The sequence below is a fragment of the Scomber scombrus genome, chromosome 2 (genome assembly GCF_963691925.1).
Source record: "Scomber scombrus chromosome 2, fScoSco1.1, whole genome shotgun sequence".
NCBI classification, from domain to species: Eukaryota; Metazoa; Chordata; class Actinopteri; order Scombriformes; family Scombridae; genus Scomber; species Scomber scombrus.
Genome location: NC_084971.1, coordinates 23279481 through 23297639, shown reverse-complemented (window position 1 = coordinate 23297639; position 18159 = coordinate 23279481). Strand labels below are relative to the sequence as shown.

At 36.9% G+C, this 18159-nt stretch overlaps 2 protein-coding genes across 3 annotated transcripts; one reads left to right on the top strand and one right to left on the bottom strand.

Moving 5' to 3' along the window:
* Positions 1 to 1251: 1251 nt before the first annotated feature.
* Positions 1252 to 5828, top strand: ucp1 (uncoupling protein 1). The gene is made up of 7 exons (XM_062432322.1): positions 1252 to 1395; positions 1588 to 1724; positions 1900 to 2104; positions 2842 to 3039; positions 3156 to 3257; positions 3644 to 3824; positions 5348 to 5828. The coding sequence occupies exons 2-7, from the start codon at positions 1599 to 1601 to the stop codon at positions 5460 to 5462; spliced, it is 927 nt and encodes a 308-aa protein (XP_062288306.1). The 5' UTR covers positions 1252 to 1395; positions 1588 to 1598; the 3' UTR covers positions 5463 to 5828.
* A 102-nt stretch (positions 5829 to 5930) lies between these two features.
* elmod2 (ELMO/CED-12 domain containing 2) lies at positions 5931 to 12392 on the bottom strand. Of its 2 annotated transcripts, none has more exons than XM_062432342.1 (9): positions 12337 to 12388; positions 10188 to 10335; positions 10048 to 10076; positions 8696 to 8793; positions 8443 to 8572; positions 8088 to 8221; positions 7207 to 7275; positions 6936 to 7069; positions 5931 to 6840 (listed from the first exon to the last, which is right to left on the bottom strand). In XM_062432342.1, the coding sequence occupies exons 2-9, from the start codon at positions 10330 to 10332 to the stop codon at positions 6680 to 6682; spliced, it is 900 nt and encodes a 299-aa protein (XP_062288326.1). In that variant the 5' UTR covers positions 10333 to 10335; positions 12337 to 12388; the 3' UTR covers positions 5931 to 6679. The 2 variants fall into 2 exon arrangements, with proteins under 2 accessions (XP_062288326.1, XP_062288318.1); XM_062432334.1 differs by having other exon boundaries at positions 5932 to 6840; positions 12285 to 12392.
* Between the last annotated feature and the right edge of the window lie 5767 nt (positions 12393 to 18159).

Below are 18159 nucleotides of genomic sequence, written 5' to 3'. Positions count from 1 at the left end.
TATTTTATTCTAAAACTAATTCAGTCTAATACAAACAACCTACAATATAGCCAACAACCAACCTGCAATAAATCCTATCATCATGAATACTGAAAGGTGTTTCTGTTATTTCGTCCACTCTATTTACACGGTCGCCCATAAAGTTGGAATAATTTTGTTTTCAGACACATTTCTCTTTTTATTTTTGTATTTATACACATCAGTAATCACCTTTGACCAGGTATAATGAGATTGATCAATACAATTTTGAGAATATATACACTTACACACATTTGTAACTAAAACTGAATATTACAACTTTCATGAGGGTATCTCAGTACTTTTGCATTTATACATTAGTTTTAGCTTCTTGTACTTGTGTTCGTTTGTGGGACTTTGGCCGCATCTAGTTTCTCCACAATTGCCATTCTGTTTGAGAAAGCTACATTGGTAATAGTATGAGGAACAGTATTATGAAATAGACTGTTGAACATTGTATGATGGAAAGCTCTTATCTTCTCCACAGTGAACTTCAGTCTCCAGCTCACGTCACAACTTAACCCCAGTGCTTTTTAAAAAAAATCTGTGTTGTCTTTCTCAAAGGTGTGGAAAGTCTCTGACTGTGACTGCTGTTATTAAGAAATCATGAGTGAACAACATGATAAGATTAGTTTTATATGAACCAATGAGCAAATTCTGTAAGATACTGTAACTCCACTGCAAAAGTGAAAGGGCAAGGTGATGTGAGGCTGTAAAGTTTGTCATTTAGCCAATCAGCTTCAAACACTTTCCCTGTTCAACTGTACTGTCACTGGCTGAGAGCAAAGACAAGCCTCCAATGACCCTGTCTGACAGTCCTTTATTATGGTGGTTGTTAAGCACAGATACTTTGTCCTAATGAAGTAAATTATTACTTAATATCATGTCTGTGACAGACACCGAACATGAGAAAAATCTGCTGATATTTACAATGTCTACTGACTGTACTGAATGAGAAAGAAAGCATGATTATAATGTGGATTTGAAGGCAGAAAAAGAGAAATCTGAAATTAGCTCAGACAATTTTTTTAAATATACCAACATTTGGATGAATATATACTTAAAGTTAGAATGGCAGATTGGGGAAGTAAAAGAGTTGTTTTTCTGAAAAGTGACTGCACTGTGGGGTAAATTGAACATTGACTTTCTGACAGTCAGTGGACTTTGAGTTGACCCAGCAGAACAGGAGTACACAGTAACGCCTCTCTGTGGATGTCATAAAGACGCCGGCCAGATAATGTATAAGTACAGCGCAAAAGATGCATCTTTCCTTTCTGTGGACTGGGGCCCTTGATGGATTATAATCTGAACCCTCAAAATCCTGCCTGTAAAAAACAACCAAGGATCAAAAGGGATCTTACATTTTAGACAAACCATGTAAGTCTGTTTTATGCTTTATTATCATCCATCTACACTTTGACTGTTGAACCATTGTGTCCCATAAATGATAATCTGAACAGATGAATGCTTTGTACATGAGATTGATGTTTATATGGTGGTTTTCTATGAGAGTTCAACACTGATTTGTGCTGCTCTGTGCATGTTGTATGTGTGTCTGTGTAACCCCAGAAATAGGAAACATGGTAGGATTTAAACCCTCAGATGTTCCCCCTCCACTTGGGGTGAAGATGGCGAGTGCTGGAGCTGCAGCCTGTATAGCTGATCTTGTCACATTTCCTCTGGATACAGCCAAAGTCAGACTACAGGTATGTGGTTCAGCAGGAATGTGGGATGAGTAGTTTGACTCTCAACTTTGCCCACCTCAGTACTCCTGAATCAATGCACTCATTAACACTTCTGTAGTCACATGATGTAACATTTAGTAAAATCCTTTTGTTCTGTAAAGCTGGTTTTAACTTTGGGTACAATCTGTGACCCCAGATTCAGGGAGAGAAGAAGGTGGATGCAGCCAAAAACATCCGCTACAGAGGGGTGTTTGGGACGATCAGCACCATGATCCGAACAGAGGGGCCCAGGTCTTTGTATAACGGGCTGGTAGCTGGGCTGCAGAGGCAATTGTGCTTTGCCTCCATTAGAATTGGCCTCTACGACAATGTGAGAGATTTCTACACTGGTGGAAATGAAAGTAAGTGGTTCATTTTTAAGTACACTCAGAGTTTTTTATTTTGTTTTGTAATGACACATAAACTGAGCTCTCACAAATCTGGCTATACCTGATTTAAATATTTATAGACTTAAATGTCCTTCTGTCATAAACAAAACACCCTTAGATGAAAGATGAACAACAACCCAAATCACAAACCTGCACGACTTACAACACGGTCTATCCATAGACCTTTGACACAGACAAGGAAAAACTCTCAAAAACACATACTGATTAATTAACCTGCAGACAGCATTTAATGTCAAACTAATTCCTTTTTTAAACTGATATTTTTTACATGTGAGAAAAGTAACTGTGAAATAAATGTACAAAAGTACAATATTTACCTCTTAAATGAAGTGGAATTTAAGTATAAAGTGACACAAAATGAAAAAAAATTGACATTGTTAAAGGATGTGGTTAAAATCTAGTCAGATACGTGTTCATGAATGACATTTTTTTATTGATTAACTGGTTTGTACTGTTTTATACCTGCCTGTGTGTTTAACATTGTTAGGACAAATAGTTGTGAAACCTTTTTTTTCTACATTTGTCAATTTTAAGTTGAGTTGGGATCATAGTATGGATAAAAATTAGCTGTTGACATAACCCTGAAACATTTATATTGATGTTGATTAGTGTGCACGATCCCATTTAAATAAAAAAAAATGGATTTAAGTACAGTATTACAGTATTAAGTTCCATCTATCCCTCTCCAGACCCGGGTGTACTGCTTCGTATCCTGGCTGGCTGCACTACAGGCGCCATGGCGGTGTCCTTTGCACAACCCACTGATGTGGTCAAGGTTCGGTTCCAAGCCCAGATGAACCTGGATGGCGTGGCCCGTCGTTACACTGGAACTATGCAGGCCTACAGACACATCTTTCAGAACGAGGGCTTACGTGGACTCTGGAAAGGTGCCATTTAATAAACTTTCTTCTTAATAAGTTAAATATAGACCCAGAAATGTTTAATAACCTATTAATAAAGTACCAGTTTGGTTCTTTTTGTTAAACCAAATGGCTTCTTCCAGGCACACTGCCCAACATCACAAGAAACGCACTGGTCAACTGCACAGAGCTGGTCACATATGATTTGATCAAAGAGGCCATCCTTAGACATAAACTGATGTCAGGTGAGTGAGCATGCATGTGTGTCTGAGCCTACACACACACACACACACACACACACACACACACACACACACACACACACACACACACACACACACACACACACACAAAATGTGATCCCAAAGAGATGATAGCTGATTGGACAGAAATCCACACACCCTCCCACCCTTTCAACCCCACTGCAGCTGATAACAGAGCGCATGCTGGTACAGAACATGTTGTAATGGTTACTATTACATTAACATATTTCAACATTTATATTGCCCTATTCATGAGATAACCTGCTGACAGTAGTATCTATACTGCCACAGCTGATAACAAAGGCCCTGCAGTCATTCATACTTCTTCAGGTCTCAGTTGATAAGTCTTTCTACAACTCTCTCCACAGACAATCTGCCGTGCCACTTTGTGTCTGCTTTTGGTGCCGGCTTCGTTACCACAGTGATAGCTTCCCCAGTAGATGTGGTGAAAACAAGGTACATGAACTCACCACCGGGCCAGTACAAGAGTGCGATCAACTGTGCCTGGACCATGATGACTAAAGAGGGGCCAACTGCTTTCTATAAAGGGTGAATTTCTCTCTTTTTCTCTCACTCTCTCTCTCTCTGACCCCAGCACACATTTGTTTGTTTAGGAGTAACTGTACTTGAGTTCATTCTCTCCTGGCATGAGTCAAAAACCCAAGTCCTGCATCTAAAATCCTACTTAAGAACAAGTATTATCAGCTTAACTAACTTAAAATATTAAAGTACTTGTTTTGCAGGAAATCTGGCGGTGACTACATTTAATACATTTAATAAAGGCTTTAATAATGCTGATGAATCAGTGCATAAACAGCAATTTCAGTGGTGGAAAGTAACTAAGTACATTTACTCAAATACCGTACTTAAGTACAATTTGAGGTACTTTGCTTGAGTATTTCCATTTTTCTGCAACTTTATACTCCAACTCCATTACATTTAAGAGGGAAATATTGTACTTTTGAGAGCACAACATTATTTGACAGCTTTAGATACTAGATACTTTGTAAGGAAAATGTGTAAAGCCTATAATAAAATACAAGCTGAATATAACACATTTTTGAGGATTAAACCAGTGGTTCACAACTTTTTTGGCTTAGGACTTCTTACAAAAAAAACTGTCTAATTTGGACCCCTGGTTTGAGTTGTTATAGCTCCAACAAATAGTGATCTCTACTCTAAACTCCTCAAGGTTTCATTCAAGTAATTGTTTAAAGCCAAAAGATATGTTACAAAACAATAGCTGTTCAAAGTCCAAAAACGTTTTGTTCTTTCCTCTCCCATTAATCATCTCATGACCCCTCAGATTTATCTACTGACCCTTTGGAGGGGCCTGATGTGAAAGTAGTTGAAACTAGCTCCACCTCCAGCAGCTCCAACAGTAACATGCTTCTCTCATGCTTCAGTATTAATAACATTTTGCTTTTAATATTTATGTAATTTCACTTAATTAGGAGTTTCTTGCAGGACTTTAAACATTATTTTATTGGTAGTTAAGGATCTGGATTCTTCATCACTATTTTACTATTTTGTGATCAACCGAACTGTTGCGTGTGAGATGATCATTTGTGTAGGAAAAGAAGAAAAAAACAGCTCTAAAACATACATTTGGATTTCATTTTTAGAATTTTTTTCTTATCTTTGATATTTTTTTGAAGATTTTTCTCTCTGGGTGTTATTTATTTGAAATCATGTGTTAGGAGTTTGGAGGGGAAATGTCTCTTCAGTGGAACTGCTAACAACTCAGAAACATCATCTGAAACAAGGAAACAGAACAACACACTGTGCTTTACATCTCTTTCGAAATTGGGGAACATGGTTCATCTCAAACATTCAGTGTAACTTAGTTTATCGTGTTATTTTAACAGATTTTGTATATTTGTCAAATAGTGAAGTAAAGAGTATTTCCCTCCCAAATGTAATGGAGTAGAGGAAATACTCAAGTAAGGCACACACATTATTTGAGTAAACATACTTAGTTGCTTTCCACTACTATAAGCAACACATCAGTGGTTAAAGTCCCATCTTAATTATGTCCTACAAATGTGTAATTTGTTTCTTGTCCCTTGTAGATTTGTGCCTTCGTTTCTGAGGTTGGGATCCTGGAATGTTGTGATGTTTGTCTCATTCGAGCAAATCAAGAGAGCCATGATGGTCACCAAGAAGAGATTTGATGACAACAACTGAGATTTTTGTCTCAAAGTTTGACTGAGAAACCTGAAGCGCTGGAACATCGATGAAGACACCTCATGAATGAACTGTTTTATTATAGTTGTCCAGTAGTGACAAAGAACAAAATCCTTTGTTGAAAAAGGACGATATATCTGACAATATGTTGAACTGATGTATAAAAAAAACTCAGTTCTCCTTTTTATATTTATCATTTGTCATAATGAGAAGTTGAGCTTGCACTTTAAGCCCTGTAAGTCTAAATCTGCCTCTTACACATTTTAGGCAGTTTAACAAGTGCACCTTTACATGAGAAGTACTCAACGTGCTAATAATAAAATGTAAGACATGTTTATGTAAATCATAAATACATATTTGACTTTATTTATGGCCATTACGCTTGATTATTCCACTTGCCCTCTCACACACACAGACACAAAACACATTTCAAAACATCAAAATGTGTATTTATTAAGTTTGAGCAAGATGTGTTAGTCATTACATACCTTTCTCAAAAGCAAATCCCAGCATTTAAAAAAATTACCGGTAATGAAAATGCAACATCAGTCTTGAGACATACAAATATATGGAAAAGGAGGCAAATAAGCATTTTGACATCTCCTATATTACATAATACAGGCTGTATTAATCGTGTCAGCGGGGAAACATTAACCAAGCACACATTTTAAGATGATCACAACGGAGCGTCTGAAACTGGAAATTACTCCTTACATTAAGTTTAATTCATGGTCTCTGGACATAAATATCAAATTCCTGAGCAGGACAACTATGAGCCTCATTTACATAAATACAAACAAGACAGCTAAAAGTACCGTGGTTAATCACCCACTTTTCTACAACTGCCTTTAAACTGCAACAATTTGGCTGCTTGCTGACTGAAAGTGCTTAACACTCAGACCCGTCCTCGCTTACAGCTCTAGTTTCCCCTTTATTGAAGGACAATTAACCACTGGAATGGTGATATTTGAGGTATAGGGTGGTAGATTTGTGCTATATTTTAGTTTCCCCTTCAGTATCACTGTGACAACATGAACTGAGCATGGCTAATGTATCACAAAACCAAATACAAGAACGTTTATCGGTTTGAATTTTTGAGGAACATGAGGGATTCGATCAGCTCGTTTGTGTTTGGCGAGCAGCGCTGCTTCCTTCTACCTGATCAAACAACATCAGGGGGTCACAGAGAGGTCAGGGGATATTATTCCTGAACAATATTAGTTTTTAGCGAGTGTGTCAGTCAGTATGAGGGACACATCAGGGTCCTGTAGATGTGTCTTGACTATATTATGGAATTTTTCTCTGTACTGATTGAACTCCATGATGCTTTCTGGTTCTTCTGCCACCCAGAATTTATCAAATTCATACGCCAGATAACCTGGAAGAGGAGAAACATGCAGGATTAAGAAGTTGTTGTTTTCTATTAATCTGGCAGAGGTGTATATATTAAATAGTGAAGTGATTTCTTCTCACAGTATAGCTGATGAAAGTGCCTGAGCTCAGGTGTGCCGAGTACTGTATTGTAGAAATGCGGTTTCAAAGCACCACTCTTCAGGAGGCTGTACGCCATTTCTGTCAAGTTGATCCCAACTATAGCATATGAATACCTAAAATATATTAAAAAAAAGATTTACATAGAAACAAGATGATAAGATTTTGTTTCTGTCAGGTCTGCTGATAATGATGTATTGATTTCATCATGATTCAACTTTTGACACGACACCGACAAAAGGATTTCTCTTACCCAAGTTTAGGATGGTTTGCATGAGACAAAACCTGACGCGCTTCCTCTGTGTAGTTTTCACTGAAAAAACTGACAGAACAAAAACATTACAGATAATCGTTAACTGTGAAGTGATTCTAAACTTTAACTCCAACAACTGCTGATTAGTGTTCACCAGTAAACGTGTACTCACTTAGGAAAAAATCCAACATGCTACTTGTTACCTTTAACGTGGATATTATATTCAGATAGATAAAATGTCATTAAAACCTCTTCTATCCATCTTTTGTAGACTTAATAAATTCTAAATTGACCTGTGTGGATGCTGTAATCTCTAATGATCTGATAGAAACATCTCACCTGTTAATATATCTATGGGGTCTCTGCTTTGTAGCTTTGGGCTCTCCAGTGTTTTACCAGCTGGTGGTCTGATAACCGCAGAGAATATCCTGACCTGGTTTTCATTTCTTTGTGAAGTGATTGTATGTGACATTGTCGGCTACGAGACAACGTGTAGAAAGCTCCACACAGATAAATTATTGACATAGATTCAAGTTTAATTTTTAGACATAAAGAGCATGAGGTTTCCAAAATGCAGTTTTGAAGTGTTGTTATATACTAGTCATGTTTGCAAAAACAAAAAAAAGTAAGTGTAGATTTGAGAGCAAATTCCCAATAGATGTGCCAGTGTTTAAATCTTTTATAATAGTTGAAATATATCTGATAACCTTTGTTTTGCCTGGTTTTATATAAGCTACTGTATCTTATCCTCCTATTTACAGCTGGGAAGCTGGTCTGAGTCTGAAATGAACCTAAAATCAAGTGGATCACGTTCCTTCTGTACTGATATTAGCTATTCCATTTATCATACTGTGTCTCGTTGTTAATCATTGGACACTCACACAAGGTTGATTAGGCCCAGCAGCCCCATTCCTCTGAAGTCGGTCTTGGGGTCGTCTCCTTGGAAACCGATGTCTCCCCACTGTTTGGTTATCCTCGACTCCAGTTTGACTGTTGGCATCAACAGGTCCCAAAGCTGAGAGTACAAATCATCTCAGAGTTACACATATTTATTGCCACTGTAGTAAAGCTGGCACAATGACAATATGATGCAACATAGTGTGAAACATTTCAGATTAGTAATCAGTATCAGAAAACAACAATCTACTGGAGATGCTACAATGTATTGCCTTATCGTGGGACATATAAAACAGTAACATGCGGTTATAACATGTACAGCCACAGCTTCACACACACCTTCAACAGCATGGCCTCATGTTCTTGGTTCTCTGAGCTGAAGACTACCTTTCTCAAGTCTTCCACAGAAATATACAGACTGTTGTATCCTGTTATCTGCAACAAACAGATGTGTAGGCTCTCCTTGAACCTAGAGAAGAAGGAAGATGAGACCAATAATTAATCCACTAAATCAAAAAAAATACGCAGAACTGAATATTATTGTAAAATGAAGGAACTGCAGGTGGCAAGCAAACATGAAAAGTAAGCTTACATGGGACTTTTCTGGGGTTTGACGTTCTTCTCTTTCATAATTTGATTCACACATTGTTCTAAATCATCCTTTTTGGTCTCCAACGCACCTCTTAAAACCTACAAAGGAAGAAAGCAGACAGAAAATTGGCACAGTCACTACCTGCTATATTATATAGTGTGTGCTGTCAACCTCAATGGAAAAAATGCTTTTACAAAGTCAACCTCAGGAACAATGAAACAGATGACCAAGCACTTCTCTCTCTACACCGAATGGACTGTTGGTCATGAAATGCTTAGCAAGCTATAATCATAAATAACAAGTAGAGTCAATTCATCTAAGCTTGGCAAGTGTACCGAAAGATAAAGACTGATTAAGTTCACAGGCTTTTAATAGAGTTCACACATAATATAACCTGGCAGATACTGAACAAGTCAGTAGGAAAGCAAACAGTGGCTCTTTTACACTACTTTGAGGGGCTACGTATTTTAAAAAAATCCCCACAAAATTAATCAGGCATCTACCTAACATCTGCTGCAGTTAGGTTACTCTAAAAATAGATCACATTACACCAACTCTGACATGCTGAAAGCCTGTTATAGTCTTCAAAGCGCTGCATGATGTTGTTTTGACTTTCTTAGCTCTGTTAGGCACATCAGGTCCACCTATTAAAGACTGCCGGCAACCACAACATAGCAGCGTTCATATGCAGACTGAGAATAAAGTCTCACTTGAAACTAAATAAGAACTCATGTCTGCTTCATTCTGATTAATGACCTGTTTCACAACTCATTACAGACCTACAATGTGATGAAGAACCTTTGTACATCTTCCATTGTCAATGAATAAATCCGTTATTTTTATTACGATACTATTAAAATTGCAACAATGAAAACTGCTCATCACCAATTTCCAGAGCCAAAAAGGACATCTTAATATTTCCAACGTTTTCTGACCAACAGGCGAAAAAACGAAAGAAAAAAAGATCAACAAATTAACGTCAAAAAATGAGATTAAATCAGTTTACAGCCCACAAATTTTCAATTTTCAGAATCTGGAAACAGAAAGTGATTTGTGATTTTACTTGAAAGATGATTCAACCAAGAGATTTTTAACACTTGATTTTAAATGTTATAGATCTATTTGCTGTTGATCATCAGTTTTTTGCACTAAAGTAATCATGTTTTTGTCTTTAAACAGCTATTTAAAGAAACCTGAACATAAAATAATAGAAATACTGATTTAAACTACTCTTTAACAAACACTCAAACTGTCCCTTGAATTTGCCCTGCAGCAATCCCGGGTTTTAAAAACAAAATGAGCCCTTTTTCCTACCATAAAATTGATGGTTACCAATGGTAACATTTTCTCACCTTGCTTTTTGAAGACTTCAGGGAGAACTCTACAATTGGACACAAGAGGCAGATAAAACACATTACACAAACAGTGAAAAAATACATTATATATAAAGTGAGCAGCAAAAGTAAGACACATTTTGGATGATTTAATTCACCTGCTTTCATCGTCCTGGTTGCTCCTGGCTTGTATCCGGAGCATATTCTCTGCAGCTCACATTTCCCCGTAGCCTGTCTGATGAGCCACTTCAGCCAGTATCTCAGGAAGGACGTGTAGACATACTGCCAGATGTACCCAAACATTTCCTACATTTACAGACAAGAGCAGAGAAACTTAATTCAAGCAGGACTACTTCACAAGCAAACAAACACATATATTCAACATTCCTCTGAACCTCATGTGTTTCACTCTCAGATGCCTGTTATTTAAGTAGAAATGCACAAATATTATCATCAAAATTAACTTTAAGTATCAAAAGCAAATAAGTGATTATGCAGACTAGTATATTATATAAAACAGTATACCATTGAATAGGGCTGCAACTAAAGACTTTTTATTTTATTTTTTTATTTTCATTATCGTTTAATCTGAAGATTTGTTTTCTCAAGTAATCGATTATTTGTATAAAAAGGGTGACAAAAATGTGTTCACAATTTCTTAGAGGCCACAGTGATGTCTCCAATTTACTTGTTTTATCAAAGTCCGAAACTTAAAGATATTCAATTTACTGTCATGTGACAATTTTTTTTAAAAACAAACCCTGCAAATAGTCACATTTGAGAAGCTGGAACGACAGAAAAGTTTACATTATTGCTTAAAAAATGACTGAAATGGTTAATCAGTTGTCAAAATAGTTGCTGATTGATTTTCTTTTGATTGACTAATAATCGATTAATTGCAGCAGCTGCTATTCAATATTATTATTGATAAATGCATTTTCATTTTGCAGCTAATTATGTTGGAACCAATTTAAAAAATATATTTATTATATACTGCTGGGTTTTATAATCTATAAGAAGGGAGATGATGATGTCTGTAGCTGTCAGTGGAGTAAAAAGTAAATTTCTCTCCAAAGAGGGTAAAAGCCTGAAAAATCCTACTTAAGTAAAAGTACATAAGTATTAGCAGTAAATTGTAGTTAAAGTATTACAGTAAAAGTAGTGGTTTGGTCCCTCTGACTGATATATTATTATATATGACATCATTAGATTATTAATACTGAATGTTACTGTTGTAGCTGCTGGAGGTGGAGCTGGTTTACGCTACTTTCAGGTCAGGCCCATTCAGAGGGTCAGCAGATAAATTTGAGGGGTGGTGAGATGATTAATCAGAGAGGAAAAATTAAAAACAAAACAAACCCAAATCTGTCTTCAGTTTTTGGAAAAAAGCACTATTTGGTGGAGCTGTACATCCGAAATGTGATCATGACTACACCCTGCCTTTTGTAAGAAAAATCACTGGTTTCATTTTTAACAATGGTTTGTTTTTTTATAAGCTTGCTGTGTTATCCATTATATGAAATCTTTACCTGTCAAATACATGTAGTGGATAGAAAGTATATTTCCCTCTGATAATGCACTGTAAATGCTATTCATTACTTCCCACCAGTGCTGGTAGCTAGCTGTCAGTACAGTTAAAACTATATTTCTCTTTTGAGCAATACACATAACACGAACATACTCAAGTAAAGTACAGGAACTTTTTACCTGTACCTAAGTAACAACTAAAAAAAAAAGGATTGTGATCACTATGAATGGGACTGCTGATTGTGTCATTCAGAGTACTTGACAATGACCACTGTTAAATAATGTATTTTTTAAACCATTTAATTCATTAAATAATGAGTGCATGAGAAGATCAGCTGCTCGGACATCACTGAAACACACATGGATACATTTATAGACTTAACTCAGCTATTCAAACATCTAAACTTATAACAATAGTGTTGCAACAGCTAGCATTGTTGCTAAGGCTAACATAAACGTGACCATTTAGCTAACGTGAACAACACATCCAGCGTGAGTTTAAAATCGCTTCTGCAGATTTATGTCAGTAAAGAGTTATCTGGTTAGTTACCTGTGATTGTAATTAACAAACTAGCCGGCTTTAAAACTCACAGATAAAACAACAGGTTGTCATTGTGTTCGCCTCACGGAAGCTATTGTTAACCTACATGAAGGTTTGGTCGCTAGCATTAATGTGCTTGATAGTATTTACGACTAGCAAGAAGGTGTTGTTAATTTGTTATTCTTACCCTAGTATTGTCGCTGATAATAACAAATATACCCAAACTTAACTTCACGTACAAAGCTATAGCCGATGGCCGTGCAAGAGGTTAGCTACGTCTGCTGCTTTTGACAACTGTCTGGCTGTGATGCGTTCATGTTTAACAGTATTTGCAAATACAGCATTAACAGGCACTCGAGAAATTGGATGTTTGTCTTTTGGATAACATAAATACTACCATGTGGAGTCATTTAAAGGTTTTTTTTGTAGTCGGGGGTATTACAATAACTATAGAAAAAAAATTGAGAAATAGCCTAGTAATAATAATTTCATGGTTAACAAAAATTCACGTGACGTCTTTGAACATAGCACACGCCAGCCTTTACACAGTCTAGACTTCACTGTTACTGCAGCGCCATCTACTGTCCAAACCTTAGTAATGGGTACCTCTACAGATTGATGTGATGTTGCATTTTGTGTTCAGTGAGATGGAGAGAAATATTACTACTTATGTAATTCAGCTGCTGACCATTCGCTGTAAATTTAAATGGTCTTGCTCCAAATTTGCTTTCATCAATTTGTTGTTGAACTCAAGCAGTACAGCACCTTAATCGAAAATGTGAAGAATTAAAAAAGGTAAGAAGAGTTACAATATTTTAAAGGATATACATTTTATTTGAACTCTTAAAAGGACTTAACTATGAATGGACTTTGGACTACTCTGGCTTGCATGACAATGGTTGTAATAAAGTTTTAGAGGGAACCCCCCATTTGTCATTCCCAATACAACCACAAGATGCTGCCAGATCCTTACTATAACTATGTGTTTTAAACCATTATCAAAGTCTGTTCTTAATTAATATAGACCAATCATATAATATTCCTGATATTTAGCATTGAATATCCATGACTTAACTGACACATCTGAGTTGTAAAGTTGTAGACATGCTGTGTCATAATAATAATGACTAGCTACAAATGGTGGCAGACAGAACACACATCATTATCACTTAATGATATTTCCTCTCACCAGCTGAAAGTTACCTTTTCCAAACTGGGTGCACGCCTTCACCCTGAAGCACAAGTCTAGCGTTTCAACAATGAGTGCTGCACAAACCTGCAGTTTCTAACCCTCTCCAACAGTGCAGTCTGCTGTAATTAAGTCACGGTCTACCTTCTCACCTAATCAGTCCCTTTGGGGTTTTAAAGGCAGGAGGTCTATCCCAGACAATTGCTGTATTCCAAGAGGAGCTTCCAATCACAGATCAGACTCAGGCTATATTTGAAAACCAAATCCCCAAAGTAACCATGTAGATTAGTGGTCACCAGCCCTGCTCCTGGAGATACTACCCTGCATATTTTAGGTATCTCAGCTAATTTTCATTATTAATTCATTATCAAGCAGCCGAGGCTCGTCAAGGGCTTGATATCAAATGAATAAATAGAATCAGGTGTGTAAGAGTGGGACGATACCTGAAACATGCAGAGCTGTAGCTCTCCAGGAGCAGGGTTGGTGACCACTGACTTAGATTATGATAAAAGTCCAATGTAGGTAGAGCTTGAAAATGATTCATACTGTTTTCTAATCTGCCATTGTTATGGTTATAGGGACACTACTGAGTTCAGTTTACTCACCATAAGGAGTTTGACTGTCCGCTGAGGCTCCGGAGGGAGTACATATAAAAATACTGTGCTGACTGTTGGTCAGCAAAAAACAAAACGGACATATGCTGCCCTTTCTCTGATTAAGACGGGCTCAACCAAACATACTTAGTATATACACAGCACAGATCTAAAGATAAAACCAAGATTTAATCTCAGTGCTCTTATCTGAAATTGCAGATCACTCTCTGTGTCCCTCTAATTATCTTTCATGATGGCATGCCTCAGCCATTCTTTATCTGAAGCAAGTTAAGTTTGATTAACATGATGCTCAAGTTAGATATTTATGTTCTGTATCAAGAGCAAGAGATTTAAATGCCAAATGTTTAGATTTTTAATTGTTTTAAATATTTTCAGTATGTCAGTATTTCACAAGTAAAAATGGCAGAAATATGTTTTCTTAAAGTTTCCAATAGGTGACTGCAAACCATGTAACTGCTGCCGGTTCAATTTTGCCCAGAGACCTTTATTACATGTCATCCATCTCTCTATGCCAGCATGTCCTGTCTATATCTCTACCATCTATCCAATAAAGGCCAAAAAATAGCCTTAAAAAAGTGATATGATTTTTCAGCTTCTTTCATCATCAGATTTATCTTGCGACACCTTGGGCAGAGATGTGGAACCACTGGTCTTACGTGCCAATGTCCAGAAGTAATAGTTGTAACTAAAGAGAAAGAAAGCAAAAAACTACTGCAGTTTCTCTGCAGTAGTAAAGCAATGCTGCCTGAGGAGGACATGAGGAAAACCACCAAGCTTGAAATGCATCGCAATCCAAAATAGCTGCTGATCCAGGCCTTTTCTATGTTCTTTATACCATTTAGTGCCTGTTTTCATGCGCATATTTGAGCATAATAAATTGTCTCACTTTTTTGCATTTGACAGCTCCTTTCTTTCTCTGTGGTAAAGCAAGAAATATTGCAACCCTAGTGCAACCAAATTATAATATTAAGCAATAAAATAGTTTTATTTTATTTTATTTATTTGAACTTATATTTTGCATAAATCTAAAGGATCCTAAGACTTGTCTGTTTTCTGACACATATCTAGTTATTATTCATCATTCTGTATTTGAGAATTACAACCCTGTTTCTCCCCATAGCACCATTATATGAAGCAATATAATTCAGAGAGAAATATCCAGTGAATCTTCTCTGTATGGATCAGATATTACATTAATTTACAAAGTACAGTAATAGACTTTTTTAAGTAAGCAGAAATAGCTGCATCTTTGATACAGCATATTGCTGTATGGCACCATGCCTATTTCCAAAGGTCATTTATTCGGCACATTTTTTTCATCATATATCAAAACGCTGTTAGTAATATAAAGCATCTATTTAAAAATCACCGTCCACCCGCAGTAAGAGACACAGACTCAGAATCAATCACTGTCTGAACTGTACAAAAAATGCACAACAAAATAAATAATATATCCTCTTGTGATGATAAAGGCTGCCTTGGGAGATAAAGGCTCATTCAAGGATTTAAAAGTAATCAGTTTCAAGTGCAGGTGACCCTCCTGTGCAATGCATGCCTGCGGCTGTGTGGATTACAGTGCTGCCTTCATTCTCCTCCTCCATTCATCCATTCATCTGGTTTACTCTGTTGCACCACGTTGCCTGCGCCTCGGACCTGCTCAGTGCGGGATGGCACACACCGTGAGAGGGTGACAGATACATTTTGTGAGAGATCCACTTTTTCTTGGCACGCTGCGACGCTAATAAAGACCTCAGAGGAAGCATCCATCGGTCGGACAGCGGTGACTCATTGCGCACGGTCAGCCAGCCAGGGTGCTTTGATTTTCTTTATTTTTTTATTTTTTTGCGCTTTACTGCGGAGGATCGATACCTCTAAAAAAGACCCATATTGTGGTAGAAGGCGTGGCTTGATGTCACCGACACAGGGTTGATTTTCCATATTCATATCTAGGGTTTAGCCTCATCTCACTGGCACGGACGCGCAAACGGCACCCTATGGTACGGGACATATAGCGTCTCTCTCAAGGTAAGCCATACCCACCTTTTCATCCGACTAAAGGTTTTCCTTCGTGTCAGATGTTGAATTCGTCCGCAAGGTCAAATCATATCAGTGGCCTCTGATGTGTTAGGGTGGGACAGAACTGCAAATATAAGCAACAGTGCATGACATAGATCTTAATTGGCCCGTATGTGTGTGCTTGCCGTTTTGCATGAATTCATATACTGCATGCACTCCATCCATCCACTCTCCTGAACTGCTGCAGGCGAAGGACACAGACATGCGTTTTATTTATTGTGGAATATCTAATTGCAGTCAGGATGTGCTGTCTATAAATATTTGCTGTTTGACAACAGACAGGCAGATGAACACACACAAATGAGCAACACCTGCCCATGACCCAAAACAGTAGCCTACTATTCTGTTTTTATTCAAGTCACACTCAGAAAATGATGCTTTCAGGTTACCAAATGCATTTGAATTAGGGTTATAGGGATTTATCTTTATTTCTAGACAGAAATATGGTGATCAGTGTACTCCAAATGTGTTCACTTGTGATGATCATGCTGGCTGTTGTGATAAAGCAGAACAATTCATCTGAGAATATTGAATTTAATATTCAGAGCACAGTGTGTAGAATAGAGCTCATCATCAATAATGTCAATGAAATGGCTAAGCAGTGCTCTCTGTGGGCCGATGAATTATATGTATAGGCTGTTATGTATGATTAAAGTCTTGATCACAGTGGAAATCATTTGTCTGACTCCTAAGGAGCAGATATTTCACATGTCTGGTCTGCTGGCTGCTGGCTCATTACTTGCAGAATTGGCCCAGATGCTTTTACACTTTTAGGAGACGGACAGAGATGGAGTCATTCATCAAGCCTGAGATGAAGAAGACATTTGTGAAACTGTAGGTCACTGCTCAGAATTTATACAAGATTGATGGTGAGGCAGAAGAGGATCTAAAGACACACTCCACTCTGTTTATTTTTCACTAAATGTGTGATCATAAGAAAGAAAAGGAAGTTAAACTAAAGGATTAGCAATTGTGATTGTTTTCAGGGTACACGTTCAGTAAATGTGGTGTTTTGTAGTGCTTTCTTATTTGTTTTTTGTATTTTTAGAAATTGAAATTAAGATGTCATTGTTCTGCCTCAAATATGTGTGTGAATTTTCATAAATTGTCATTGTTCATTTATATATTAATAGTGTTGCAGGTTTCAATTCAACTGATAACATTAAAATCACAGTGGTGAGTCCTTTGTTGAGTAATGTGAGGGTTCATCAAATAACCTTTACTTGCCACTTCCTTATGTAACGTAACACTCATTCTACATATGATAACTTCAAATGAGATTAGGGTGATATACTTCCAAGTAAACACTTTAGTAAACACTTCAGGAAAAGACTTTGGACTGGTGGTGGAACCACTAAATGCGGAACAACCATTGTAAGCATATTCAGCTTACATAAATCAATGTCTTTTTTCTGTGTTTTGCTTACTTTTACTTAGTTTATTAACTTTGTTCTGCTTTACTCTGACACAACATTTTTGTGTGCCCTGTAGGGCTGGCTCCTCTTATTTTTGTGCCACTGCCACAGTTGGACCAAAGCTCTTGATATATATTTAAATTCTCTGATAGAGATGTATAAGACATTAACATCAAAAGATAGTGTGTGTCCAGAATTATCTGAATCCTGCATTAATTGAGAATTCATTAATTTCTTTTGCTAAAAGGAAACGTCAAAAGACTTTACAGAGAAATAAAAAGACACAAATTTTACTGCATGTACAGTAACTAATCAATTATCAATCACATTGCAGAAAAGCAGCATGTTGGAAATACACACAGGTCTGCACTCCACCTTACAGTGACTTGGACACAGAATATTATGGTTATTTATATGACGATTAGGCTTACATTCAAATTAATCTTGATTGAAAGCAGTGGTTAAATTAAGCAAATACAGCCCACTGATTGATCTGGTGTTTGGATTTTTTTTCTAAAAACGATTGTTTGAATGCATGTTGTTAAAATAAAACTAAGTGGAATGCAAGATGCAATGTACATAAAGAGTATCTGATGTGATTGTTTTTGTGTAAATATAGATATGAAGATCAGTCACTTTTCCAAAAAACTAAGTCTATGTCTATTTTCATCCTTTAGGCAATTGCACAAAGTGACTCAAATCACACTTTGCATCAGTTTCCATCCTTGAATTACGAAAAAATTTAAAGACTAAAACTGTGAATCCAGC